General features: G+C 36.1%; 5 protein-coding genes across 9 annotated transcripts; 3 read left to right on the top strand and 2 right to left on the bottom strand.

Annotated features, from left to right (window-relative positions):
• LOC105167980 (putative histone H2A variant 3) lies at positions 1-2,167 on the bottom strand. Its single transcript, XM_011087915.3, has 2 exons — positions 1,919-2,167; positions 1-558 (listed from the first exon to the last, which is right to left on the bottom strand). Exons 1-2 carry the CDS (start codon positions 2,027-2,029, stop codon positions 262-264), a joined length of 408 nt encoding a protein of 135 aa, XP_011086217.1. The 5' UTR covers positions 2,030-2,167; the 3' UTR covers positions 1-261.
• Positions 2,168-5,309: 3,142 nt separating this feature from the next.
• LOC105167745 (boron transporter 4) lies at positions 5,310-10,686 on the top strand. 5 transcript variants are annotated; one of them, XM_011087800.3, is made up of 14 exons: positions 5,310-5,450; positions 6,848-6,958; positions 7,074-7,156; positions 7,325-7,511; positions 7,601-7,739; positions 7,837-8,002; positions 8,086-8,252; positions 8,518-8,691; positions 8,778-8,873; positions 8,968-9,084; positions 9,184-9,500; positions 9,658-9,934; positions 10,022-10,156; positions 10,257-10,686. In XM_011087800.3, exons 2-14 carry the CDS (start codon positions 6,855-6,857, stop codon positions 10,284-10,286), a joined length of 1,992 nt encoding a protein of 663 aa, XP_011086102.1. In that variant the 5' UTR covers positions 5,310-5,450; positions 6,848-6,854; the 3' UTR covers positions 10,287-10,686. The 5 variants fall into 5 exon arrangements, with proteins under 5 accessions (XP_011086102.1, XP_011085938.1, XP_011085892.1 ...); XM_011087636.3 differs by lacking the exon at positions 5,310-5,450 and adding an exon at positions 5,474-5,644 and having other exon boundaries at positions 6,851-6,958; XM_011087590.3 differs by lacking the exon at positions 5,310-5,450 and adding an exon at positions 5,474-5,644.
• A 2,048-nt stretch (positions 10,687-12,734) lies between these two features.
• LOC105167601 (potassium channel AKT1) lies at positions 12,735-17,275 on the bottom strand. Its single transcript, XM_011087413.3, has 12 exons — positions 16,834-17,275; positions 16,280-16,645; positions 16,153-16,210; positions 15,748-16,065; positions 15,409-15,654; positions 15,102-15,200; positions 14,929-14,961; positions 14,633-14,818; positions 14,338-14,532; positions 13,959-14,034; positions 13,260-13,877; positions 12,735-13,141 (listed from the first exon to the last, which is right to left on the bottom strand). Exons 1-12 carry the CDS (start codon positions 17,040-17,042, stop codon positions 12,885-12,887), a joined length of 2,661 nt encoding a protein of 886 aa, XP_011085715.1. The 5' UTR covers positions 17,043-17,275; the 3' UTR covers positions 12,735-12,884.
• A 2,819-nt stretch (positions 17,276-20,094) lies between these two features.
• Positions 20,095-23,017, top strand: LOC105167513 (cytochrome b-c1 complex subunit 7). The gene is made up of 4 exons (XM_011087315.3): positions 20,095-20,328; positions 20,439-20,596; positions 21,755-21,802; positions 22,831-23,017. Exons 1-4 carry the CDS (start codon positions 20,232-20,234, stop codon positions 22,897-22,899), a joined length of 372 nt encoding a protein of 123 aa, XP_011085617.1. The 5' UTR covers positions 20,095-20,231; the 3' UTR covers positions 22,900-23,017.
• A 2,287-nt stretch (positions 23,018-25,304) lies between these two features.
• On the top strand, positions 25,305-27,840 carry LOC105167438 (BIIDXI-like protein At5g11420). Its single transcript, XM_011087197.3, has 3 exons — positions 25,305-25,666; positions 26,227-26,724; positions 27,078-27,840. Exons 1-3 carry the CDS (start codon positions 25,594-25,596, stop codon positions 27,614-27,616), a joined length of 1,110 nt encoding a protein of 369 aa, XP_011085499.1. The 5' UTR covers positions 25,305-25,593; the 3' UTR covers positions 27,617-27,840.
• Positions 27,841-27,855: the final 15 nt, after the last annotated feature.

The following is a 27,855-nucleotide window of genomic DNA, read 5'->3' as shown; positions in this document are numbered from 1 at the left end:
TGACGCTAATAACATAATTCACATAAAACAAACACTACACTGTCCATTTTGCACAAGTGCAGTTATTAAATACATGTGAAAATGATTCCTACTCTCGAGAATATCTTAGAAACTCTTTTGAATGGATATCAATCAGCCATTCTTGGATTCATGACATGCCACAAATAAAACATGTAAAATGTAGACAGCCTAAGCCTAAGCCTAAACCTTAAACCAAAAGCATCTTTTGATTGCCCGAACAGGAGTAAGGATATGAAAAGTTTATTCCTTCGAGGACTTGTTGATTAGTGACTTGTGTATATGTGGGATCACACCACCGCCAGCTATTGTTCCTTTGATAAGAGTATCAAGCTCCTCATCACCACGTATAGCCAGCTGCAGATGCCGAGGTGTGATACGTTTCACCTTCAAATCCTTGCTGGCGTTTCCAGCCAACTCCAACACTTCAGCAGTTAGGTACTCTAAAATGGCAGCAGAGTAGACCGCAGCTGTAGCGCCTACTCTTCCATGAGCAGTGACTCGCTCTTTCAGGAGTCGGTGGATACGTCCAACAGGGAACTAGAGAGAAAAGTAGGGCTATAACGAATTTCTTTCCATTATAAAACTACTAAAGGAGGGAAAATCTTTATATTTTCTGCAACGGAATTGTGAACTGAAAGACTAAAGCGATTGCTGCAAAGAAATTTAGCCATATCAACAGGCACTCACCTGAAGCAAGAAGGAGCTGCAGCTAACACATAAAATGTAAGAAGCATGCACACGCCTAAAAGCATATATTTATTCACCCCCAATCTTTTCAGCATCTATGGAATATCATTGAATTGAGAAGACGGATAATTGACATGTCAATCAAACTCTGGAAACTCATTTCAATAGTTATCAGCCATCACATTAAACAAACTAATGCTTGCATTGTTTGAGAAACTAGCCTCATTTTTAGGAGCATGGTCATGATCAGGGATTTAAGAAGCTTGGCCACAACTTGGTCGCGAAGGAGTTGTTATGAAATAAAACAACCAGGTCTCCTGTAATTAGATAGCTTCTTCAAATTATTTCTAATAACAATATTGTTTTTATTAAACATATCACTTTCACTCTTTCAATTACTTGTACATATGAATATGTTCTAAGTTCTACAAGCAACCTTGTGTTCTGAATTGATCTCAAAGAGATAGCAAAAATATTTTAACTAGAGCTAAAAAAGAAGCTCGGTCAGCTCAAGACGAAAATTTTCCTTAATGCTCATCTTAGCTCAACAAATCTTGTTTCCACCCTCATCCTCAACCTCAATGGGTTCCACTGTTCAAGAAAATTAACGAAATTGAGTCCATATATGTCTCATTATTTCATCAAATATGTGACAAAACTAACTCTTTGCTTACAAGAACTGATTCTCTAAACAATCGCTTTCCAAGTCCTGAATTTCCTATTATCTTTTCAGTTGCTCTACAGCTACTAAAACTTGAAATATCCACCAGAAATAAGCTTCTTGCTATCATCAAATTTAACTGTTTCAGGACAATAAATGCAATTTTCTCATTGTTTTCCGGGGCATCAACATCAGCAGTGTAAATATGAGCTGCCAGACTAATACTTACCTTCAATCCAAACATCGAAAATTTCACAAACAACAATCCCAACCTATAGGTAAAATCACATTCCCAGAGGAACAAAAAATACAATAACAACCATTAACAGCAAAACGATAACAGTACAATCAGAAGAAACCATCAAACTCCACAAGAAATCTGGCCCAAAAGAAAACGTAACTCCACAAAGCCCAAGTAGAACATGGTCAAAAACACTTCCAAGCCCACAAAACCAATAACAAAACAAAATTTGAACCACAAAAGAAAAGAGGGGGGAACAGCGGAGAAATTGAAGGGATCGGAAAATTAAAAGAGAAAGAAGAAGAAACCTGAAGACCAGCGCGAGAAGAACGAGAGATGGGTTTCTTCTTGTCCTTATCTTTGTCCTTTGACGCTGGGGTCTTCCCCGTCAACAGACCCTTTGCCCCTTTTCCCGACATTCGTCTTCTCTACTCAGATCCAAACACTTCTTCGCACTTCCACAAAGAAAATTTTCAAGTTTTTCCAGGAAAACAAGACGACGAGGATAATCGACTCTCTCTCTCTCTCTCTCTCTCTCCGTAATATGGGAAGCGTTTGGATTGGGATTATGGAAATTTTAGCAAGTCTACATATATATTATTACAATTTGCACCCTTATGTATGATATAATTCACTATTCACTCCCATTAAAGCTCAAACCAAACCGCATTAAACCCTCCTCAATTTGGCTCCCACCAAAAGTGTTCATTCAACACACACAAAAAAAACAATAATAAAAATAAAAATAAAATATGAGTTTGAGTTTCATTTATGTGTTGATATTAATTTATATTTTAATATTTTTTAAGTACATTTAAAATATATTTAGATATTAATATTAATTATTGTCACCATTCTTTTTTTAATATGTATTCAATGAAAATAAATATCTATTTACAAGAAAAGAAAGAATCGTCGTTGGCGTATTTTAAAAAATATAATAATATGAGGATTTTAACGTATTTAACTCAATTTTTGTTCGGATATCATTTTTTATTCTTTTTGGAATTTATTATTAGTTTTGGTGTTAGAGGTTTGTAAATGTGGAAATTTGCAGTTCAATGTGATGTATATCATATTTTAATGGAGTAAAATGCAATTAAATCATATCCATATTTAAGAAGTATTTATTTATTGGTCATAATTCTTGAAATAGTGTGTGGACTTAGAGAGATTCAATTCAATGTAGGGTTAATGTGTTGGGCCTGCAATTTGATGGCCCACTTAAGTGGATCTTTCTTTTAGTTTGGGCCCACTCAGTATGGGCCTTAACAAATCTCATTAGTTCAGTCTGTATCGGCGTCGTATTATTGAAACGGGTATTTTATTTTACAGCTTCCTTTAAACTGCTTAAATAAAATTGATTTAAGTCGAAAGTTTAAGCAAAACTATCAACTTTTGCAGCTTATTACTAAAACTATAAGATCTTGTTTGGTTCGTGTGATTAGGCATGATAAAATTATTTATTATGACTGAACATGTTTGGTTAGTATTATTTGAGCCCGGTATTAATATCGGGCTAATCTTATTAATCACAATGTATGATATTATGAATCAAGCCTACACGTTAAGATTTTTTTTTTTTTTGGCCTAATTTATCCTTCGATTCTCTCATCTCTACTCTCTCCTCTCTTATTCCCATTTTCTCTTTATTCTCCCTAAGACTCAACGGACGCTTATTCCTCCCATTTTTTCCCATCTTTCTCCTACCAAAATCCAACGAATTCTGTATTCTCTCGACGAGATTCTTTTGCTGTCGGTGGACGACTGAAACAACGAGGAAGATAGTATTATTAACAGACATTCATTCCTCCCATTTTCTCTCTTTCTTCAATCAAAATCCAACGAATGAAATAATAACTTAAAAAATAATAATAATTTAATAATAAAATATAGTAAAAATACTACTTCTTTTTTTTGGGGACATTTAAAAAATATTTGAGTTTTTATCATTAATTACTTAATTGAATATGTATTTTCAACTTCAACTTTATATAAATATAGATTTAAAAAAAAGGAAATATTTCACAAATTAATTTTTTTAAGCAATTTTATTTCAATAAATAATTTAGTGGTTTTTTTTAATTATTTTTAAATCATTCACAAGCTACAATATAAAAATATAAATACCTTAAAAATGGATACCCTTTATAGTCTTTTTCCATTAATCATATGTTATAATCCTTTCAACCAAACACCATATTATATTATCAAATGAGATATCCCACATGCAATACCTCAAACCAAACATCATATATGCAATATAGAATTAATAATCATTCAATTTTCCATCATATCTAATCCTATCACGCTTAATCTTATCACACGAACCAAACGAGCCCTAAGTGTTAAATTATTTTTCCAACACTCCAACTTCAATATTTTTTCTCTTTTAACGTTTTATTTTCAAATACTCACAACTTTTAGTACTACTTAACTAATAATTTATTATCACTATAAAAGTAAAAATTATTGCAAACACGCCCCTTTTAGTCGTTGTTAGGTACGTTAGGAGTCAATTTCATATTTTATGAGGAATAAGAAATGAATAATCAAATTAAAATTCCTTGATAAGACAAATAGAAAATGGTTTTTTATTCTCTCTCCAATAAAAATTATGACTATTAAAAAATAAAAAAAAAATATTTACTATGTTTGTTTTCATTTTCAAATTATTTTTTAGACAAGTCAAAATATACCCAATGTTTGCCACCATTTAAAAACACCTAATTTTAGGTATTTTTAACTGTTTTAGCATAAATATATACATATATATATACAATAAATATATATAAAAAGACATGATTTGGCAATGAATAGTAATTTTTGTCTCCCCAAACACAGCATTAAATATATAATACTTATTTTAAATTATCTCAAAAAACAAATTCAAATATACATACTATCTCTAACACACACTTATTTATCTTTATTTTTCTCTCTCTATCTCCATAAAACACAACAAAATACCCAAAAAATGAATTCAAACATTATGATTATGTCATTCGATTTTTTTTTAATTAAAATCGATAGATATTTAACCAAAAATAAGTCCAAAAACAATATAGAACATTTTGATCATACTTTTTAGTTATTATTATTTTTTTGCATATGTTAAGTTCCCCTATCTAAATTTACAATGATATTTTTCATGTACTAAAATGCAATCATGCAATGCAACATTGGTCTAAGCCCACCTAAATTGACTGTTCACTTCATACAAGAAAATTTGCACTAAAATTTGACAAATTTTGTGTCGTACTTATGGAATCAAAAATTCTATTCAAACTTATTTATTATTAATATTCTTTTCTTACTTGACATATTTTAAATCATATAATAATTATTATTATTACACTTTTATCGCATATTAAATAAAAAATCTCATCTTAATAAAACTCATTTTAATTCTATGATAAAAGCATTTCATTGCAATCAATAGTGGTCGGATTCAAATTTGAAAATCTAACACGTGCTTGAAAATATTAACTTGGTAGGAGTTTTCCAATGGGGTAAAAGGAAAATAATAAAAATATACAAGGGCTGTTTTGCAATTTCATAATAATGGAGAGGGAAAAACAGAGAGAAATATTGACCGAGCCATTTCGGATTTTTCTTTTCATAATAGATACCTGCCTTTTCCGATATTTATATTTAAAGCACTAACCCAAGTCCAAAACATGCGCTCCTCCACGGCGTCATACATGCATTTGCCTCTCCTCTCTCTACTCTCTCTGAAGCTTGACATGTTTATGGCAATGTCTTAAATAAGAATAACTGGTCAAGAGAGAAAGTAGGAGCGGAAGCGAGGAAATCATAGACGGCGAGAATAAGAAATAGGTGGGGAGTTTTTTCTTTTTCGTTTGTCAACTCTTTTTCCTTCTTCTCCGGCAATGCTTTTTGCTAGCCGGGAAAAAGGAAAGAAGGAACAAAATCTTGCATAGCAACCTTTTGTTTTTTTTTTTCATCGAATAATCGTATGAAGTTTACATGACCCAAGTTGAATTCTTTCGTGAAGATTAGATCGATTTCTGGTAGGTTTTCAAGGTCTGTTTTTTTTAAATATTTCATCATGTCATGCAGTTATTGTTCATGCATTTTAACATGTGGCTGTTCTTGATTCTTGGGTTTTGTTTGAGATATTATTAGCATGAGAGATTAGATGGATATTGTGTTCATTATGTTTGTTTTTCCATGCTCATGACCGATGTATGGGCTAACACTTTGATTTTTCTGAAATTCTTCTCTTTGATGGCCAAAATTGTTCCATCTGTATATTCATTTATAGGAATATATGATTTGTTTCTATGTTTTTCTTCCAAGAAAATTTGGCATGGAAGTCTATGGAACCTGAAAAGATCCGATTTCGTGACCAAGATATGGAATATGAAATATAGCTCTTTTCTTGTTTTTGAATTCTTTGGGATTCTTGAAATCTACATGGTAAGTTTGATTTGGAGTTTATGGATTTGATACCGGCAACAAAGTTGCGGCCCTCCTTATAATTCATTAAAACTTGTACGTCCAAGACTTTACACCAATGTTGTTGGTGGATGGGACGATGATCTTTTCCGAAATTTCCTTGGGGAGTTAGTGAAAGGATGTTAGAGATTGCTCGCGTATCTAGGGATTGCTTATTTGTTATTTTGCCTTACTTATTCATATCTCATCACGATTAACGACACAATTGACGTAGAAAGATCTTCAAAGATAGGGAACAAGGGGATGACATGTGCATAATATTGTTGTTTATTTTGATGTATTAAAATGAACCTTTCAGAAAAGAGAGGTGTTTTCCTTTTGTCTGTGATGAGGGAGTTTCTCTACTTTAATCACTTTTGATGCTCGTTTATATGGAGAGAGCACTAGTGTAGTACTCTCAACTTTCATCATCTCTCTCCCTCGAAGTTATTCAAAGTGCTATTAGAATCTGAGGTTTGTTTTTGTTTTTTTTTTTTTTTTTTTTCTGAAAGTAATTCTCATTAATTATGTATGTGTACTATGTTTGATTAATGTTATCTGATGAGTACATGTTGTCTAGTACCGTATTTCATAATGCGGTGACTGCTTTTTGTGGTATAAGTAGGGAAGTATCATGGTTCCCTTGTGCTTATGGCGTTTATTGTCATCATTAGTTCTAGAAATTTTAAAAGATTAATACAATATATATGCAACCAATCTCAGTTTGCAGACTCTTTGACATAAATGCATTAATTAGAATCCATTCACCTGTTCAGCAGCAAAATGGATAACCCGAAAGCTCCATTAGCGGGAGTTACTAAAGATTTTAAAGCTAGGTTGGCATGCTACAAAAGTGACTGGCTTGATACATGCGGCTCTGGAGCAAGGTGCTGCCTTTTTGTTCTTTTTCCAGGAAAATATATATATATTGTAAAGAGTGTTATCGAGGTGAAATTAAGCAGCTCAATAATGTTTAGCTTTGTTTTTTGTTCACCATTTCAGGATTTTGGCTCCAACTGCATACATTTTCTTTGCTTCGGCTCTTCCTGTAATCGCCTTTGGGGAGCAATTAAGTCGGGATACAGGTTACTCTTAAACTTCAGTACATCATATCCATTATGTTCATCTTTGTCTTTCATGTTTCGCAAACAATGAACTTAAAAGCAATAACTAGAGGAGTATGTATTCCCAAGTAATTTTATCTTACCAACAGAATATAAAGTTACTGATGTTTTTGAAAATTTCTATGATAGAGGGGACCTTAAGCCCTGTTGAGACACTCGCTTCTACCGCTATATGTGGGGTCATCCATGCGGTTTTCGGTGGGCAGCCATTGTTGATTCTAGGAGTTGCAGAACCAACCATTATAATGTACCACTACTTGTATGATTTTGCCAAGAGCAGGATAGGAAAAGAACTGTATTTAGCATGGGTCGGGTGGTAAGCAAAACTCAACTGGATTAGTTAGAAAGTCAGGTGGCCTTTTTGATCTCTTTAATATGTACACAAGATTTCTTTTACTTAAACAGGGTCTGTTTTTGGACTGCCTTGATGCTGTTTCTTCTTGCTATTTTTAACGCTTGTACCGTTATCACTCGATTTACAAGGGTGGCAGGGGAACTTTTTGGCATGTTAATCACAGTTCTTTTCATTCAGGAGGCCATCAGGGTACTTTTTTCCGTTGTATTTTCTTATCTTTATCCTCCTCCCTGTTATCCTAGTCTTTTTGGAGTTGTGTTTATAAACTAGTAATATTGAATCACAGGGTGTGGTGAGTGAATTTAGCATGCCAGAAGGTGAAAATGCCACAGAAGAGATATTCCATTTTGAATGGCTATATATTAATGGGTTACTCGCAGTTATATTCACTATTGGCGTGCTTATCACGTCCCTGAAGAGCAGAGAAGCTAGGTCCTGGCGTTATGGTACAGGTATGGGATGTTTTTATTGTATTGACAACCTCAATAAAAATCTAGCATTCTCAACAATTCAACCTTTTGCGCTATCTGCACAGGCTGGCTTCGGAGTATAATTGCAGACTACGGGGTTCCACTGATGGTTGTGCTATGGACTGCAATATCTTACAGCGTACCGAGCAAAATTCCTTCTGGAGTACCCAGGAGGCTGAACAGTGCTCTTCCTTGGGATTCTTCATCAATGTACCATTGGACGGTGGCTAAGGTACTTATCCACTGGTTGTATCTTTCAAACTCTGTCTACGGTTGTTCATCTCCATACGTTTGAGACCTCATTATCTCATTCAGGAGCTGAAATGCGGCCTAGAATATCTTTTAGTTCTGTTAATCTATATTCTTCTCAAGAGTCTTTCTCGTTTTCCACCTGCATTATATTCCCAGGCAACAATGATACCCCATCTGATGTAGTTTGAGACCGAAATGATAAAACATACTAAAGGTCAAGATTGTTTCATCTCATGAACTTGCAGGACATGGGAAAGGTACCGGCAGGGTATATTTTTGCTGCCATTATACCGGCCCTGATGATTGCAGGTCTATACTTTTTTGATCACAGTGTAGCTTCGCAGCTGGCTCAACAGAGTGAATTCAACCTGACAAAACCAACTGCCTACCACTATGATATCTTGTTGCTGGGGGTCATGGTACAGGATTGAAGTTGACGAGCATTTCTTATAACTTCTGATTCTCTTTCTCCTTCACTAAAATCTCGTAACTTTTGCAATCTCAGACTTTGATCTGCGGGTTACTTGGACTTCCTCCTTCAAATGGGGTACTTCCACAATCTCCAATGCATACCAAGAGTCTTGCAGTCCTTAAGAAGCAGGTGAGAAGCATGATTCTGGAGAAAATATTTTGTATTCTCTTTCCATCCATATGAGCCGAGTAGGTTTAAAGATAATATTTTATCGGTTCTGCAGGTGATTCGGGATAAAATGGTTAAGTGTGCAAAAGAGGGCATGAAGGAGCAAGTCAGCCACACAGAGATCTATGGACGAATGCACGCTGTGTTTGTTGAGATGGACAGTGCTCCATCAGTAAGTGTCTCTGCCTCTAATTCTCTCTCTCTCTCTCTCTCTTATATTCATAAATTCGGCTTTAACATAGTGTAATATATAACTTCTGTGTTTCTGCAGCAAGCCGTGGAGAAAGAGTTGGCAGACCTGAAGGAAGCTGTCGTGAAACACGACAATGAAGGAGAATCGAATGGCAAATTTGATCCTGAAAAGTGTATTGATCTCCACTTGCCCGTTCGAGTAAACGAGCAAAGAGTCAGCAACTTTCTGCAATCCGTAGCTGTGGGTCTTTCTATCTGTGCTATGCCTGTGATCAAGATGATACCAACCTCGGTTTTATGGGGATACTTCGCCTACATGGGCATCGAAAGCCTCCCAGGTAATCAGTTCTGGGAGAGGATGCTGCTGCTCCTTGTTCCTCCTCGTCGTCGTTTCAAGTAAGCCTTTGCATATTCCTTGGCCTTATCTGTGTATTAAACTAGTTTGGCTTGCCAACTCAAGAAATCTGAACGGATTTATGTTAACATACGTAAAAACTCAAGTCCGACGATCTCATTCTGATCAATTACTAACACGGGCTTCATCCTTTGACAGAATCCTTGAAGAGTCCCATGCTTCCTTTGTGGAGTCAGTCCCTTTCAAATACATAACCTCATTTACACTGTTTCAGTTAGTCTATCTCTTGGTGTGTTTCGGAATAACCTGGATACCTATTGCTGGAATATTGTTTCCACTGCCTTTTTTCCTTCTGATAAGCATAAGAGAGCACCTTCTCCCAAAGGTGTTTCCACCTCAATATCTTCAGGAACTGGATGCAGCTGAGTACGAAGAAATTATCGGAAATCCATTTAGGAGGAGTCCATCTAAGAGGGTACATTAACTCTTTGTCCTCCTATTCTTATGATAGTCGTGAAAAACGCTGCAACCATGTTACATCTGCTTGTTTTTCGTGTTATAGGACGGTGAATCACCTGATGATGATAGCGGTGAAAGTTCTGATGAGTTTACTGATGCTGAAATACTAGACGAGATGACGACCCACAGAGGTGAATTGAAGCACAGGTCGATGAGCTCCCGTGACAGGCAGTTTCCCGTAAGTCACTCAACCATGACAGTGTCTTAATTGATTCTAGTTCTGCCTATGTGGGAAAGTCAATGTAATGGACTATAATCTTATGAATGATGATATTCAGGTTATCCCAGAAGGATCTGCTGCCATGTAAGGATCACCTGCAATGAAAATGCCTCTTCAAATTATTGTCAAGAAATGGCAGGGGGGAAAAGAGCCAAAAGGAAAATCTGCGGATAGGAGAATAACCATTCTTTTCTTGACCAAGATTAGAATCGATCGCATAGTTTGCAGGATGTCGCCTAAGCTCTTCGTTGTTGTTTGCATTTCAAGTTTCCAAGCGAACAATACAGGCTGCCAAGAGAAAGAAAAACGAGCATAAGAGATCAAGAATATCTTGGAGTTCATGTACTATGAATTCTTCTTCAAAGCGTGATAACTTGGAAATTTTTACTGATATCATTTGTTCATTAGTTTGGAGAATTAGACTGACGGGACGTAAACAAATGTGATTATATGTTATTTATTAAGTTGAAATCATGCTTTATATATCACTTATTTTCTGCTAAAAGTAGGCTCAGCTCAGGTCGAACCACTATCCGGTGTTACCTGCATTATATGAACTGTGGCTTCTTACACTGTGATTAAGCAAACGTTCTTGCAGGAAATAATGTTGTAGAGGTAGTTGTTGTCCTAGGAAAAACTATTGTAGTAGAGGTACTACTATCAACAGTTGTGAAGATCTCGTCAAAGTATTATTGTCTGTTGTCTATACCGATGATTCATAGGCAACTTTAAGTGTTCATCAGCTTTTTGTGGGAAGTAAGCTGAAACTATTTTTAAGCCAACAAGGTATAACAAGAGCAAGTAGAAAGCCGTGGAAGTACCTACTAACAACCAGGCCTTGCAGGTTGTCGTAGGAGCGCCTCTAGCCCCCACCGGTGGAGTAACAATTCCAGCACCCTTGGCATCCCAGATATGCAGATCCAATGGTCGATAGTGACAAGTGGACAATAATGAGTGACAAATAAAAAAGCCTCATAGATGTTATTGATATGCTATTATCACACTATGAGTACATATTTTGTGTAATGCATTATACAATAATATAAGTATACAAGAATAATGTGAATTGAGAGACAAAAATAAAGAAACCTTTAAATGACTCGCAAAAAGGTTTACATCATATTGGTCCAGGTCCAAAGCATATATCCAACCAACCTCAAAGTGTAACATATTTATAAATAATTTGTGTGAAAATTTTAACGCTAATTGTTGATATGTTGGAGATTGTTGTTGATGAAGACCGGATCGGTGTTAGAGGAGAGGATAGGATGTTGACCTCTGTTTTGGACATGTGTATAAGGTACAAAAGTCAACATATGTACAACAAGTCCATGGAATGTTGAGTTATGTATATGTGCAGCTTTTCATTGGATTGTGTTCAACATATTGAGATTTGTTACTATTTCAATTTTTCTTATTTGCATAAAAATAAATAACAATAACCAAAGGAACAACACAACCGAGTTGGCTACAAAAATTGATAGTAGCCAATAAACACTTTCTCCTTGTTCCTTGTCTTTTCATAGTATACAGTAAACAAGAAAATACACACTACCTCCCACAATATTACTCTGAATCTATCATAACTTGCAGATCTTCGATCTTTGTTTCTTCATAGCTCCACGTCCACAGTGGCAGGTTTCTTCCATTTCTCCCTTCACAATCTTGAAATAAATAATTAGAGCAAGAAAAATGTTATAAGCAGCCAATTTAGGGTGGGAAAGTACAAATTTACCCCTTCAAAATTTGGCCCAACACTTGTATATTTCAAAAGGAAGGAAAATACACTAATTTTGGCCTGAAATTAAAAAGAAATGGACAATTTGCAAAATAGAAAAAAATAATTAAGCGATAAAATACAAATGATCCCATACCGGAGGGAGCATTTGCATTTAACCCTTGATTAAATATCTCGTTTTATCCATATTATTTCGTATATTGTAATTCACATACACCTCTTACGATTCATTTCTAGAAACATGCAACTCATTTACCTTGTACAAATGTTTCCTTCAAACTTCTAAGATCATAAGGAAAAACAAAAAAGTATATGTCTCCTTGAATGCCTTGCAAATTTATGTCAACCCGCCAACTAATCTTTGATTTCTTTTTAATATTTTACTTCAACTCATCGTGCTTATTTAATATATAATTTATGGGTGTATCATTATAATGATTTAATTATAATATGAGGTTAATAAATATTAGTCCGTTACATTTTATATATTTATACGATTCATTTATCATTGATTCTATTATGAGTTTTTAATAAGCTATTTAATTTTTTTATAATTACCAAATTCTCACACAACTATTTAAATCCAAATCTTTTTTGCATTGAAAATTTTTATAATTCATATTTGCATAAGTGATTGGAGAGTTGTTGGCAACTAGATTAGCAATTAGTTTTTTAGTCTGCCCCACGTAAGATGAAATATTGGTGTGAACTAATAAAATATTGATGATGGGATCATTGTTAGTTAATACGTAGGAGGTAATCATAACTTTAAAATAATGGAAATGTCGTGAGTCTCAATCGATATAACTTTCTATTTTTTATATTTATTCGATATACTTGGTCATTAATATATTGTTTTAATTTATTCTATTAATCTTTATATATTTTGAGATAATATAAATACAAATCACCCAAAATTTCCATGACAACTATGCTTTCAAAACCAGCTTAACTAGCCAGGAAAATACGATCACCATCTCTTATCAAAGCCAAGTCTTCAATCAACGCTCCTCCGTCTTCCGATACAACTTTGGTAGCATGAAAACCAAACTTCTTATCCCCCAAATCCAGCAGCTCTTGAAGAGACTCCGGCAGAGGCACCAGAAATCCTTCTACATCGGCCCTTTCCGCACAACATACAAATACTCTAGCAGGGGCACGTTGCATACAAGGATCCGGCCGAGGTGAGGCAAACATCCTTTCTCCTGCACAACATTATGATATGTAATGTAAGAATAGTCGGTCCTAAAACTTCTCGACAGATACTAGCTAGGCTGCATGAACAATTCTTGGAAGTTGAAAGATAGTGCTTTTAAGTCGTACCTTGGTTCTGTTTACGGCCAGTTGTAAGGATGGCTGCAAGTGAATTCTGAGAATTGCTTGCCGCCCATCCTGTTTTATGGTCGGGAACGCCCATGTCTCTAGCATTTTGTGTTTTGTCATCTGGTTTGAAATGAGGTATTGTTGGTTCGCTTGGATACTTCTTAAGGTAATAAGGCAGCGCTGCTTGCACCTCAGAAGTACTTATGCTTGTGCTTCTTTGGTGCGCCTTACCGGAATTGTGAGACTCTTGCTTGGTTTGAAACAAAGCATTGATTGCTTCATGGCCTTGATAATCAGCTAAGGCACGTGGCGTCCATCCATGCACGTCCGGCTTGTCTATGTCGGCTCCTTGTTCGATCAAAAACTTAATAATTTCAATGTTTTCTTCGGATATAGCTGTATGTAGGGCCGTTGTTCCCAAGCCGTTGAGCAGGGTGACATCCCCGCCAAACTTGGTGATTTGTTTGAGTAGATCGAGGTCATTCTGCTCGGCTGCAAAGCATGCAAACTGGCCCACATCGCCAGAAGATAACGTCGCCCCGTTATCAACGAGTGCTTTGATCACTGGCTCATGCTTCCCCAATAAGGCATCCCATAGAGGAACATTTCCTTCAGAATCTGCACAAAGTGTGAAACGCATGAGTTGTTTCATTGACAGGAATAATGTTTTCAGCTGCTCAAGTCCTAACAGCACGGTACCTCTTCTGTTGGGATCCGCTCCATAATCTAGAAGTAGAAGCACACACTCTAAATTTCCTTTCGCTGCTGCAAGATGCTGTACATAAAGCAATAAGGTACGTTTTCACACCCAATTCATAAATTAAAGGATTAACTAGTCCACACTTCCTAACGCATATTATAAAAGACCCCATCGATCTTGAAAAGGTACACTTGCATCGCGACTCTTATGTTTTCCTTGACAAGTTTCTCGTCGACCATCTGGTCTTCGAAGAGAGTTGTATATTGTAAAACATGACTGCAAGGGATATACAGCATTTTTCCAAACGGGTTTTCTTTTGTGACATGCCTTAACCTCAAGGTGTGTTAGTGTAATTATGGAATATATACACAAGCATACCAAAGCACTGCGTCCATTGCTATCCAATTCATTTGGTTCCAAACCTCGTCTCAATAAATGGTTCAGCAATAGATCATCCTCTCTGGAAACTGCAAAGCATAAGCTGAGAGGCACATCCATCCTTCCATGAGCCAGCATGTGCTCTGTGTCCGTCAAAATTTCTTGCATCACGGGGTCGTTCTGTGCTTTCAGATGCTGCACAAAATATTTGACAGATTAGTTATGCACCAAAGATTCAAAAATGACTACAACAAACTCTCTCACAGGATTGGATACTTTGATTAAAACAGTTTACCTGAAGAAGGTTGTTCATGATTATGGCCCCATCTCCAACATTAGTTTGGAGGATGTTCAAAAATGCAGTACGATTCAACCGGAGTAGCTGACTCAATCGTTTTGTACGTACAGTGAAAAGTTGTGGCCTGTAGCACAGAACGCCAATTTCACCACAAACGTCGCCCGTCTTGCAATCACCAACAACCTAATATATAGATATATAATCATCATAAATGTTATTTTAGACCTGTTGCATTGCAACTTTGTACACAGAGATAAGAGATCCCTTCGAGGATCTTGTGATCACAATCTGACCTGTGCCGTTCCATTTGTATAGGAAATAATCTCCTGTAACCAAATTTAACAGTATAAGAAAATGTGAAAGACAGAGATCATGCAATAGAGCTCTTTAAATGAACAAGAAAAAAGGGGGTATTGTATGAATGACAAATTGATGAAGGGGGGAAGTTGATGGAGAGAGAGAGTACCACTGCCCCATTAACCAAAATGTAAAAATCTGTAGGTGCCTCATTTTGTAAGATCACATCTTCCCTCGGTGGAAAATACTCGGCCTTCATCTCAGAGACCTGCGAGGATAGCTCACCAAGAACAAGAACATGAAAATCTAGTCCACCATGGAGTATTTGATACTCTTGCTGAAATCAAACAAGCATGATTTGCTGGAAGCAAAAAGTAAAATATGGAATAACGAACGGAATGAACTGACTAAATTAAGAGATTGAAATGAAAAACAAACCAATACAATCACAAAAATGCGTTAGTAGTGGTCATCACCAGCTGAAAGAGAAGGTCATTGGACACGCCTTGGAACAAATACACCTTATCAACAAGGGAGTAGAACAGAAAATGCGATATACTCGAACGAATAGCTTTTGGAAGCGCATCGAGAGTTTCTTGCTGCTGCAGCCCTTCCGAGTCAGTTCTGTACCTTAGGCTCAGGTGAGCTAGCATCTGCTCTTGCAGACGAGGCGGCAGCTGGTTCCTCTTTGCAAAGCTTGAGGCCGCATTAATGGTTTCTCTCTGTAAAATATGCAAAAGGGACAGCATTGAAACTGAGGATATCCTAGTTCTGAAGCTTGAAACAAAGCCTAAAAAATGGAGGTCCATACTTACAAATTTCCTAGTTTTGAAGGTTGTTTGAACAATCAAGTTGGTCATGTTTCCTATGATGTATGAAGTCAGCCCGAGGTTGAACAGCATGTAGAAAATGTCGAATATCATTTCCCCTGTGTTTACAGGATGAAGATCGCCATAGCCGGTGGTCGTGGCAGTGACAATAGACCAGTAAATAGATATAACGTACCGGTCCCACAAAGACAGATCATGAAAATTTTCTATTGAAGAACCAATCCAGGTGTTCTTCGGATCCGGATATCTATCAGCGAGAAGATAAAAGAGGCAACCAGCACAATGAATCTCAAAAAGCACCACCTACACGGAGCACACAAGAAATATCAGATATGTTCTCGTTCTTGTACTTGCCATGGATGAACATTATCATATCTTTAAGACACTTACGCATGTAACTTTTGCCACTCGGACCATGAAGTAACTGTAGTTCTTGTCTTTCTCCAATCTGCAGTAGTATTGTGTTACACAAAGTGCACTAACCACATGAAGAAAATTTGCTTTGCTATGCACCTACCTCTGAAACATTGCACTGACTCTCCTGAGACGCCAGAGACGAAGCATGCTAAGGTAGCCGTATGATTCAACGTTAGACGGCAATATCTTCCGTGCAAGCTCTGAGGGTATTGTGGATATCACGTCAAAGATCAACCATGTTCTTGCATACCTGACAGCAATCAGCTTTGGGTTGTCGACGAGAAGATAAGTTGCTTTGTCGAGGTAGGCAACAAAAAATGTTAAGATGATGTCAATGGCGAAAAAGCCGTTGACAACATTGTCCAGGATGGAGAGAATTCTATTCCGTCCCATATTGAAACCGAATTCAAAAGGAGACACCCATGCTGTGTAGAAGACGAGCACTATCAGGAACGTTTCCCACGCTCTGCAAAGACGTATATCAATTTCTTTTTTATGTTTGGGGTTGGTAAACTAAACACTCCATATCATGAAACAAGTGATCCTTTTCTCTATAAATAAATGACATAAACATAAACATAAATTCATGAACAAGGAGAAGAAGATAAGAAAATTGTCAAAAACAGGACAGGCCCGCTATGCATTTATACGTACCTGTAACGTGGATCACGGGGGGAGATTATTGAAGGACGAAGCTTAATCCTACGACTGCTGTTGGCTCCCAGAGCCGGAAGAATACCACTGGAAACGCTGTGCGAGCTTCTCTCATCTCTTGACAGCCTTTCAGTTTCGTCCTCGATTTCTCGCATCCCGCACATCGAGCCCCTCAATTTCGAGACATCCTTAAAACCCATTATCCCCATGTTTGTCTACCTCAATCTCTGCTCCTCCCTGGTTTCTCCTTTTTTTTTTTTTTTTTTCTTTTTCTTTCTTCCTCGTACGTATTTATGGGCTTCAATCAAATCTATTGGTGGGTTCTACAGGATGCATTGCTGAGGCTTTCCGATTGCCCCTGTTCTCTCTCGTCGATGTTTCGGCAGTTGGAGGCAATGCATTTCAGTTATGGCAATGCAATGCGATGCAACCTCCTCTTCCTCTCTCCTGTTTCACTGTCATGGGTATCATGTTTTTTCGTTTTTTTTTTTTATTGGTCTTTTTTCATGCATTTTCTGTTATGGCTGTTATGGTTTTTGTGGTTGGAATAATTACATTCATACTCTTTGTTATGGTCTATTTAGATAAATTGCCAATATCTTTTACAAAATTAGACATACACCCCTGAACACTTCAAAATTATTTATACAAATTACTCTTATTTTTTAAAAAAATTATATATACACCCCAAAAAAATATCAATTTATTTTTTATTATGAGGGTTAATTTCAATAATTAGCATAAAAAAATATAATTTTTTTCTTTTTTGTTTGTTTTATTTTTATGGAATATTTTCTTGTTTCATAAAGTTTGTGTTGTACCAAAAAAAAGGTGTGGGCAACATTCTTTTGTGTTATTTTTTTGGAAAAATTATATTTTTGGTCCAAACGATAGAGGTATTGTGTTTTCGGTGCCACGGCTTAAGACACAGCACATTTGATTTAATAAAATAAAAAATTATAGCATTTTTTGTCCGTAAAATAAAAATGGACAAAATGCATAAAACCCCCATGTGTCTTAAAAAGTCCACAAAATAAGCCCTCTTGTTATGAGAATAGGCTAAAAGCCTCCCTGTATTTTGTAAAACTCAGCTCAATCGTCCACTCTCCGTTAAATCCAACTAACGGTGTTTATTTTTTTAAAAATAACCATTATACCCTTATTTATTATATATTATTTCTTATATTAATAATCGTTGGATCTTTTTTGATCAAATACTCATCATTAGATCTAATTAATTAATCTTAATCGTTAGATTTTAAAAAAATAAAAGGTTTAAGTTCAATAAATTATTTAACTTATATTATATATAAATAATTTAAAATTTTAAAATATATTATTATTATATATTTAAAAAAAAAACTAACTATCCACCCTACCCCCATAGCCCCCCTCCCTCCCTCCCCCCCAATTTTCGCCACCGAGGCTAAAATTATTAAAATCATCGTATCTCCATAAATTTTTTACCAAATTGAGTGAGGCCGGTCTCATTAATCGTTTTGAAGAAACGAGTCTGATGGTGGTAGTTTGAGAGTGAGATTCGACCAAACGGATACGAATCGATGGCAAACATGTTCGGATGTCGTGACTTGAGCCCACTCTCTATAATTGACGAAAATTCAAATTGAAGGTATGAAAATGTTCATCTTGAAGAAAGAATTCTAATGGTACCATTGGCCATCGAAAATTCATCCGGACGGGGCCAGAAACGTATTTCTAAGTTTCCGACGAAAAAAGGGTGAAAATCGCAGTTTTTTCTTTTTTATTAATTTTAATTATATTAATTAAAATATATTTTAATTAATTAAGAATATTTTAAATAATTATAATGATTAAATATTTTGGCTAATTAATAATAATTAATTAAGAATATTTTAAATAATTATAATGATTAAATATTTTGGCTAATTAATAATAATTATTGTAATTAAATATATATATTTTAATTAATTAAAAATAATTTAGATTTAATAATTAACAATTATACAATTATTTGAATTTAAATATAATTTAATTTAATATTTTAATTTAAATTTAATATGGCAAAATATAATTTATTTTTTAAGGTGAGAAATTACAAAATGAACACAAAAAATAAGCCAAAAAGTCATTTGTATATTATATAGACCCATAGAGGGGTATTTTAGTCCAAAATATCGTTAAATATGAACCTAAATCGTAAAAAATGACTACCAAACGCAGTAGACACATGTCTCCTCCACTTCCCGTTAGTTGCTAACTGAATGAGAGTTTTTTGCTGACTAAAATAAAACAGGAATGAGGTTTTAGCCTATTCTGAAAATAAAAGGATATTTTTGCATATTTTTTAAAACAGAGGGAGGTTTTATGCATTTTGTCCAAATAAAAAATTGTGGCATATTTGGTCTCATTAGACTAGAAAATGTATCATTTTTATCCCAATTGCTACAACTTTTAAGTTTATGAGATCAAATGTGTTAAACTCGTAAATTGTAGGATCAAAAGTACAACAACTTCTATTATATGGGAAAGTGCAATTTTTCCTAATTTCTTTACCTTTTTTGGGGGAAAAAATGCAAGCAACCTCCTTGTGATATCTCAAAATGAGCAAATTACCCCCTTATGAAAAAATAAATAGCGATTTACCTCCTTATATTTTTTTAAAATAGAACAATTTACCCTCCTATGATTTTTAAAATGAAGCATTTTATCTCCCTATATAAGGAGGTAAATTGTTTCATTTAAAAAGTATAGGGGATAAATTGCTATATTTTTTTCATAAAGAATAATGTACTCATTTTCAATATCACATGTAGATAAATTACTATTCACCCCTTTTTTTGGTATAAGGAAAAGGAAACTAACATTGCAATCCTTATGTTCCTAAGATATATCATTTGAGTCCCAATCACAATTCAAAAATCATAGATATACCTATTAATTGGAGACTTTTATTTTAAATGTTGCTGTATCTTTCTATTTCATATAACATATGCGTACCATGTGTATATATTATCTATTTTTTTATAATTTTTTTTGCTTATTTTTAAAATAAAATGGGATTTTTAATTGAGCTTTTAAAATACAGAAGGTTTGATGCTATTTGGTCTTTTTTTTTAAAAAAAAAACAAAAAAGAAAGAGAGAAAAAATAAAGTCAATGTGGAACCGGTTGCGCTGCAGTGTGCTTCAGTGCTGTTCTAACAATTCTCTACTACTTTAGCTAAACCTCGCGTTCACATTTCCACCCACCCTAGATATCGCGAAACGGCTATATGAACCAAAGTCGCAAATCATCAAAACACGGACGGCACCAAACATAGTAGAATAGAGAGGAAGAAAATCAGAATTGAGGGGTAAGATCGTAGGAGATAGTGTGAGAATTTTCGCTTGTGAGTTTTTGAAAAAGAGGAAATCAACAATGGCAGCAGCTCTCTCCAAATGGCTTGTGGACCCGAAGCGCAACCCTCTCGCTGCGCTCCACATGAAAACCCTATCCAATCGACTCAGTAAATACGGTATGTATTATTCGTTATACATTTGTGTAAGTTAATGTGTGTGTGTGTGTGTGTGTGATTGACGAGATTGGTTTGGAATTTGACTTTTTAATTGTTTGATGTGAAATTAGGGCTTCGTTATGACGATTTGTACGACCCGATGTACGACCTGGATGTGAAGGAGGCGCTGAATCGGCTGCCGAAAGAAGTTGTGGATGCGAGGAATCAGCGTCTTAAGCGCGCCATGGACCTTTCAATGAAGCATGATTATCTTCCGGAAGATCTTCAGGTGAATATGTAATTACAATGAAATTGTTTATATTTCTGTTTAGGCAAACACGCCCATCTATTAGGATTTATAAAGCTGTTGCATCCAGAGATATTTGGATTTATAAGTGATGAAGAAATATCGGTGACGGAGAGGAAGCTGTGTGTACGGATGTGTATACTGTATCTGGATGTATGTTGTTGTGCGTCCCCCTCTCTCTTTGTAATTTGGTGTTTGTAAATGTGGATTGTGGAGTTATGTGCATCGGACTTAAGTGGGATTTGAAAGAAAATGGTTGTGGGACTGAATTACCTTCAATACACTAACAGGCGCATAACTGAAATCTTTCTAAAACTCAAGTCGGAACTAGTGTGTATAGTACCCCAAAAGCTTCTGTTTATAAAATTTTAACGCAGTAGATAAAAATGATCTTGCCTATTTGGTGAGTATTTTTTCTCAATAATGCCAATATTAATTTTGTGCTGCTATTCTTCCTTTTCTTTTCATTCGGTCACATCTTGGTGGCTATAGCTTGCACCATAGTGCTCCATGTTGAAAACTTGGTATTCTCAATGATTCATGCTTGGTTCACCCTGACTGCCAACCCTTTATGGGAACAAAATTAAATAAAAAATAGTGCGGAAAATTGTATTCCAAGTAAGATTCAATGGAGGGACAGAAATTATGTTGGTTACACTCTACACCTGGCATCTAAATTTTCTACAGGGAAAATAGTTCTAACAGCAAGCATCACTTGTGAGACTGGGTTTCTACGGCTCACGAGATTTTCATTTGAGGCCTTTGTGCTCTCCTTTTTACTTGTACACAGTATTTTGGTTCTCACGTGTTATGTTTAGGCTTTTTTGCCTGGTAAGTGGCTTGCTCATTTGTGGATTTTGGGTTTTTTTTTTTTCTATTATTATTATTATCAAGTATACACTCGCTGTAGTGGATTGTAGAACCCATTTGCCTTTTGCTTTTGAGTTTTTCTTGGATTCTTAAGTTTATTCCATGCAGCACGCTGTCCTCATTTCACTTATAGCAACTCAAATATTTTTGCTACATTCCCCCAGCAGATGCTTTCAGTGTAATCTAGCATCGTTGTGTTCTGCCCATTTTAGAGCAAGATCTAGACTTCTCAGCATGCAGTTTATTTATTTTCACCTCTTCTTTACGCAGGCTATGCAAACACCATTTAGGAGCTATCTGCAGGAGATGTTAGCTCTTGTAAGTGCCTTTATCACTATGTTTCATTACCGAAACCGTGGAACTATCATTTAAAGGACCAATTATTTGTTCTTATGATGCGAGTTCCATAATGGCTGTTCAACTATAAATCTACTGCTGTTAATTGGTTGATACTTTCTGTCATTACTAGATATGCCTATTTTTGTAATTATATGCCTTGGATGTATGAGCGGGCATGTCATTAAATTTCTTTATCAAGCTCATTCACCATTCCAAGAATGCATCAAACTGAATTTTTCCTGTCATTGAAATTTCAAGAACTTTTGTATTGTGTCTATCAGCGATCTTGGGCTACTGTTTTGTGCACATGGTTTTACAATATTATTGTGAGTAATGGCATAATGCATTGTTTTAACCTTGGTGTCAACTCATTGTACTTTTTTAGGACTGCCAATATTATGTAATTCTACCCCTTAAATTGCAAAGTTCTGCTTATCTTGTTAAGTGCAGTAAGTGACTGGGAGGCAGCTGATTTTTAATTAGTGCCCCAGTTGTTTTACATATTTGTCCACTACTTGATGTCGCTTGACTTTTTAGACCCCAAATTTTCTTCGCTCGAGCTAACTTATGAACTATGAACTACGTTGCCTTTCTGCTTTCTTTGGTATGGAACCTAAAAGCAATTTTGTCCTGTAATAATGATGCCACTCCGATCATGACTAGTGCTTGCTTGAGCTGATATCATGCAATGCACCTAATCCTTGGTACAGGAGATTGATGCTAGATTGTACATGGATAGTTTTAATCTGCTGAACTTGGGAAATTAGTTCTTCTATTATTATGAAAATATGATTTTGCAACCTGAGATTCACTTTTACCTTTAGTTTTCCCTGAGTAGACCATGGAAGAGGTGTGGATAGCCGGATCTTAATTGCCAATGGCTTTTTGGGCCCTGCTATTTATGCTGCATATGGTTTTTAATGTGCTCTACAGTCCGAATATTTGTTCTTTTCATTTATCATCTTCTTTTTGAAGTATTTATCTATTTGTTCATGATGTTTGTGCAGATCAAGAAAGAGAATGCTGAGCGTGAAGCACTCGGTGCTTTGCCCCTTTATCAGCGTACCATTCCTTGAGTGGATCTCTCTATCCATGCTGGGGCGGCCTGTGATTGAACTACACCTCATATATCATTTAATAAGGGCAAGTAATGCAAGTCCTTTCTGAGTATAGACTATCATGTTTTTTTCTGAATCTTGCGTCCAATTGTTACTAATGAGCAATAGTCTCTTCCTTATTGTTTAGTTTTTCACCTTTTCAATGTAATGTCTACGGGCAATGATTACATATAGTGTGCTGTATGTCGGTTGCATCTCATCATAAGATATCCGCATTTATGGTGGAATCCAAACATTTCAAATACCAGAAGCCTGCCTTATCCTTTATACGTATGTGTATGGAAACGTGGTATCTTCTTTCTTCTTTATCTTCATTTATTATGGGCTTACATGGATTTCCTTAATAGTCAACTATCTACGTTTTGATGCCTTCTTAGCTCTTTCTTTTAGCTGAAAATGCTTGTGTGATTCATCGCATCAGTATTGTTATACTATTTGGATGAACAGTCATGTCATGGCTTTTCTCTCAGGAAACTATATCAGCACTGTAAGGCTGCTTTCGGACCCGTGATTTTTCTTATGCAAATTTGTACTTGTGTCAAGCTTTTCCTTTTAACATTTTTGCTCACTGACAATGGGTTTAGGCCCGGTTACCCTTTTTGGCAAAATACCTACTGGGATTGAATGGCAAAGGGACGTGAAAAGGTAATGGGTATCTTCTATCTTCTTTCCTTCTTAACTTTTACTAGTCGGTCGAATTACAATACCCGACCCGGCCGACAACTACGAGTTCATATCATGTGCTTGGAGAAAAGTTTGGTTTTGAATGTTGATGTACCATAAGGGGGTCTAGATTTTGGAGTTGTCCTGGTGAAATATAGACATGTCATCTGGCGGTGGCTTACTTAAATTAAGGAGAACTGTTTCTTCATTCTTGTAATTAGAGACCACCTCCCTCTTTATTTCTTGAAGCTGTGTCATAAATACTATGCTTCAGTCCATGGATTCTCAATTTTCCATGGCCATAATAGTTATCCAATTAAATATTAAAGACTCACATACGAACAATATGTTTAGTTAATTTAGTACAATAATAATAATCTATGAATGTGAAATCAATCAGAATTGAAGTTTATTAATAATTTTACATCAAGGTTGTATTTGAAATCTTTCGTGACAAATCTTTTGAATATGTTTGGATAATTCTAAATGCAAAGAATTTTAAATCTAGTTTTGATAAATCTGAATGGACTTTAAATTCCTTTCAAATGGAGTCATTTAAATTTTTTTACTCAAATTCTTCTTTCAAATTCAAACACACCATGAGGAATTGATATTTGTCATCTCAAAACAAGTATTTCATTTGCGATATAGACACCAGTTAGCCAAATTTTGTGAATGAATGAACTACAAAATGAACTGAAGAGAGAGGGAGCTGAGGTTGAGATTCTTTGTCGGTCCACATTACAATTATGAAAATTCGATCTGGCCCACAAGGCTTCAAACAGACCCGAAAACAAGCCATGATGTGTAGACACATACTCCCTAAAATGGACCCTAACTCTTTATTGGGCCCTCATGGCATGTTTCTCCCACATAATAAATACTAATTCCCTTACCAATATCTGTTCTCTGTAACATACCTAGAAGGTTAATTGGTCTTTTCATTCTACTTTCTAATATAAAGCTTGGTAATTTAGGATTGAGATTTCCAATCTTGTCACAAAGTTTATATTTCTCTCCATCTTAAAAATTAATTTTTATCCCATCAAATTTTCTATAATATAAACTACTACGTGGCGGGTGAATGCAACGTTAAAAGATTAGATCTATTGTGATAATAAAACATTTCAATTATGATTAAAAGATCATATCGCTCAGCAGTAGACATGTTATTTTAACAAAATAAAAAATATTTAGGACAACTACAAGATAATTTGAAATAATGTAAGATATTATAACTTTTTGAATTAAAAATGCTGGGGTCTGTCTATTTACAAGAAAATGCTGAGCTCTATGCACTTATCTATTTCATCAGAATGTGGACATTTTGGCTTCACACACTCGTGAAAAGAGTGATTTAGGGCAAGTCTTTGACAAAAATGCGACTTTCACTCAAACAAGCACATGTATGTATGGGCTATCAGACCACAATTCGTTTTTCTGTAATTTATCTCTCGTTTATGGAGTAGCAACTTTCAATTCTTCATCAATTTACATAAAGGAAAAGAGAAAGGGAAGTTGATAAGTATGACATATTAGGGAGAGATAAAAGACTATTTAGCCCCACCACTCATGTCCAGTCTATTAGCCAATCATGTCATGGGTGCTCTGCACCGTCTTTGGGAAGTGAAGTTTGAGACCCATGTGGCTACGGACAGTTCTTGTCATTACCTCGTCTTCACCCCTACACACATTTTTCCCTAAATAGAACACAGTTACTATGTAAAACTCAAGAAAATGGGGGACAAAGACAAACTGGTCCTCAATGATCCCATATGAAAAACTACAGACTGTATGTTTAGGGGCAGCAGCGTTATATCACCAAAAAAACAAGCCCATTCTTGAACCTTGTCATGCATAAAAGGACCCTTTCTCCGTCCTACTTCAAACCACAGCTCCAAAACAAGAAACAAAAGAAAAATGAAAAACAACCCATAGCTTCTCTTTCATATTCTGTGTGTTCAAGAACCATACAGCAGTGAATCAAGAATGGAGGGCTTCACTCTTTTGTCGGTGTTCTTGTGTTTGTCCACTTGCCATCTTGTCTTTGCCTTGAGAGATGGTAAGTTCACAACTTTGGTGTTTCTTGTTTTTACCCCGCTTCTTTTTTTGTTTTGTAGTTTGGATTTCATCGGTTTTCTCAGCTCCCGTTTTGGTTGAAGTCTCATTTAGTTCAGTTTCTTGACCAAAGATGTGATCTTTCTGCATAATGTTTGAAAATGTTGCTTGGCTGGAGAATTCTGAACTATGTAACGAAATGATAAGGAGTGAGATTTTAAAGGTTGTTTCTTGGCTTATGCTGCAAGTGATACACACTCATTGTTCTTTGTCACGAACCTGTAAACTTTCAAGAATGACTAAGCATAATGGAGAAAGGATTATGTTAGATCAGCATTGAATCTAGCTAGCTACATGGCGATTACAAGATATCTGTGCTGTCTGCGATAGCTAGAAGATTAGGACTGTCTGAAGCAGAAACATTTGAATTACATGATATGTAGTTGTCATAATGTTGAGCAAGCACTTTCTGTGCTCATGGTATTAGTTTATGCACTCTTGGAAAGATTTATTCTTGAGATCTGCTACTTGGTATATCAAAGACACTGTATACACCTAATGCAGGGCTACTAGACAATGGCAACTTTGAGCAGGCTCCCAAGGCCTCGGAACTCAACGGGACCATCGTGCTCAAACCCAATGCCATACCAAAATGGAGAGTTTCCGGCTTTGTTGAATACATTAAAGCCGGGCAAAAGCAAGGCGACATGCTTCTAGTTGTTCCAGAGGGATATGCTGCAGTCAGGCTAGGAAACGAGGCCTCAATTAAGCAATCGTTGAATGTGAGTAAAGGAATGTACTATTCGTTAACGTTTAGCGCTGCCAGGACCTGTGCTCAAGAGGAGAGGTTGAATGTGTCCGTTGCACCAGGCTTTGGGGTGCTCCCGATTCAAACTTTGTATAGTAGTAACGGTTGGGATTCGTACGCCTGGGCATTCCAAGCAAATCACAGTGTGGCTGAGATACTAATTCACAATCCAGGAGTAGAGGAAGATCCAGCATGTGGACCTCTGATTGATTCGATTGCTATTCGGGCTTTATATCCACCCAAAGCAACTCGTGGTGAGCCTCTGGTTATTCTCTGTTTACTTGTTGTTTGCTTAGATACATTAGCTACAATTATTGAGGACTCTTATCAATTATGTTATTAATGGCATACGAGTAGTGAATGCTCTGAACTAGAAATGCACGTTTTACTGCCTCTGGCTACTGTTCCCTTTATTGATCTGCCGTAAAAATTCAATGATTTGCATGTGCAAGTGACTATAATCCAGTAGTACTGGCATCAGTTAAAGAGATTCTTTACTCTGAAGCATGATTCCTGTTCATTATCCCTGCCCGGCTAGCAATAGCATTATCTTCACCAAATTGTGCTCGGACCGTTCTTGGTTACGATGTATATTTTTGCTATGCAGATAACCTGCTGAAAAATGGAGACTTTGAAGAAGGACCATACGTATTTCCCAACACGAGCTGGGGAGTCCTCGTCCCACCTAACATTGAGGATGATCACTCACCGCTACCCGCCTGGATAGTTGAATCTCTCAAAGCCGTAAAATACATTGACGCAGCACACTTCTCAGTCCCACATGGCCAACGAGCTATCGAGCTTGTCGGTGGGAAAGAAAGTGCTATTGCACAAGTAGCCAGAACGATCATTGGCAAGACTTATGAGCTTACCTTTGCCATTGGAGACGCTAGCAATTCTTGTGAGGGTTCGATGATCGTCGAAGCATTTGCTGGGAGAGACACCGTCAAGGTTCCTTATGAGTCCAAGGGCAAAGGTGGATACAAACGAGCCGTGCTGCGTTTCGCGGCCACTGCTGCTCGAACTCGAATCATGTTCTTCAGCACGTACTACCACATGAGGAGTGATGACTTTGCTTCGTTATGTGGTCCTGTGGTTGACGACGTGAAGTTGCTGAGCGTACATAAACCAAGGCGGATGGCCTGACCAGACAAAACTCGAATAGGGTCATCTTGTATGTTATCTTTACTTGCTACTATAGTACTTCAATGCCTTCCATACAAACCTTAGTTTTAGTCTACATATAAAGGAGTGTGATTTTATCATCAGATTCCATATCCACCAGAACAAATGCAGAGATACAAGTTATAGGGATGTGAAGAATGCTGTATTCACAGTTATTCAATGGCAGATCTGAATGTTAAAAGTTACTTTATCCCTTACAG

This window comes from Sesamum indicum, linkage group LG1, assembly GCF_026168435.1.
Source record: "Sesamum indicum cultivar Baizhima isolate 11 linkage group LG1, ASM2616843v1, whole genome shotgun sequence".
NCBI lineage: Eukaryota > Viridiplantae > Streptophyta > Magnoliopsida > Lamiales > Pedaliaceae > Sesamum > Sesamum indicum.
Note: the sequence above shows the minus strand (reverse complement) of the source record. Positions and strands in the feature narration are given on the sequence as shown.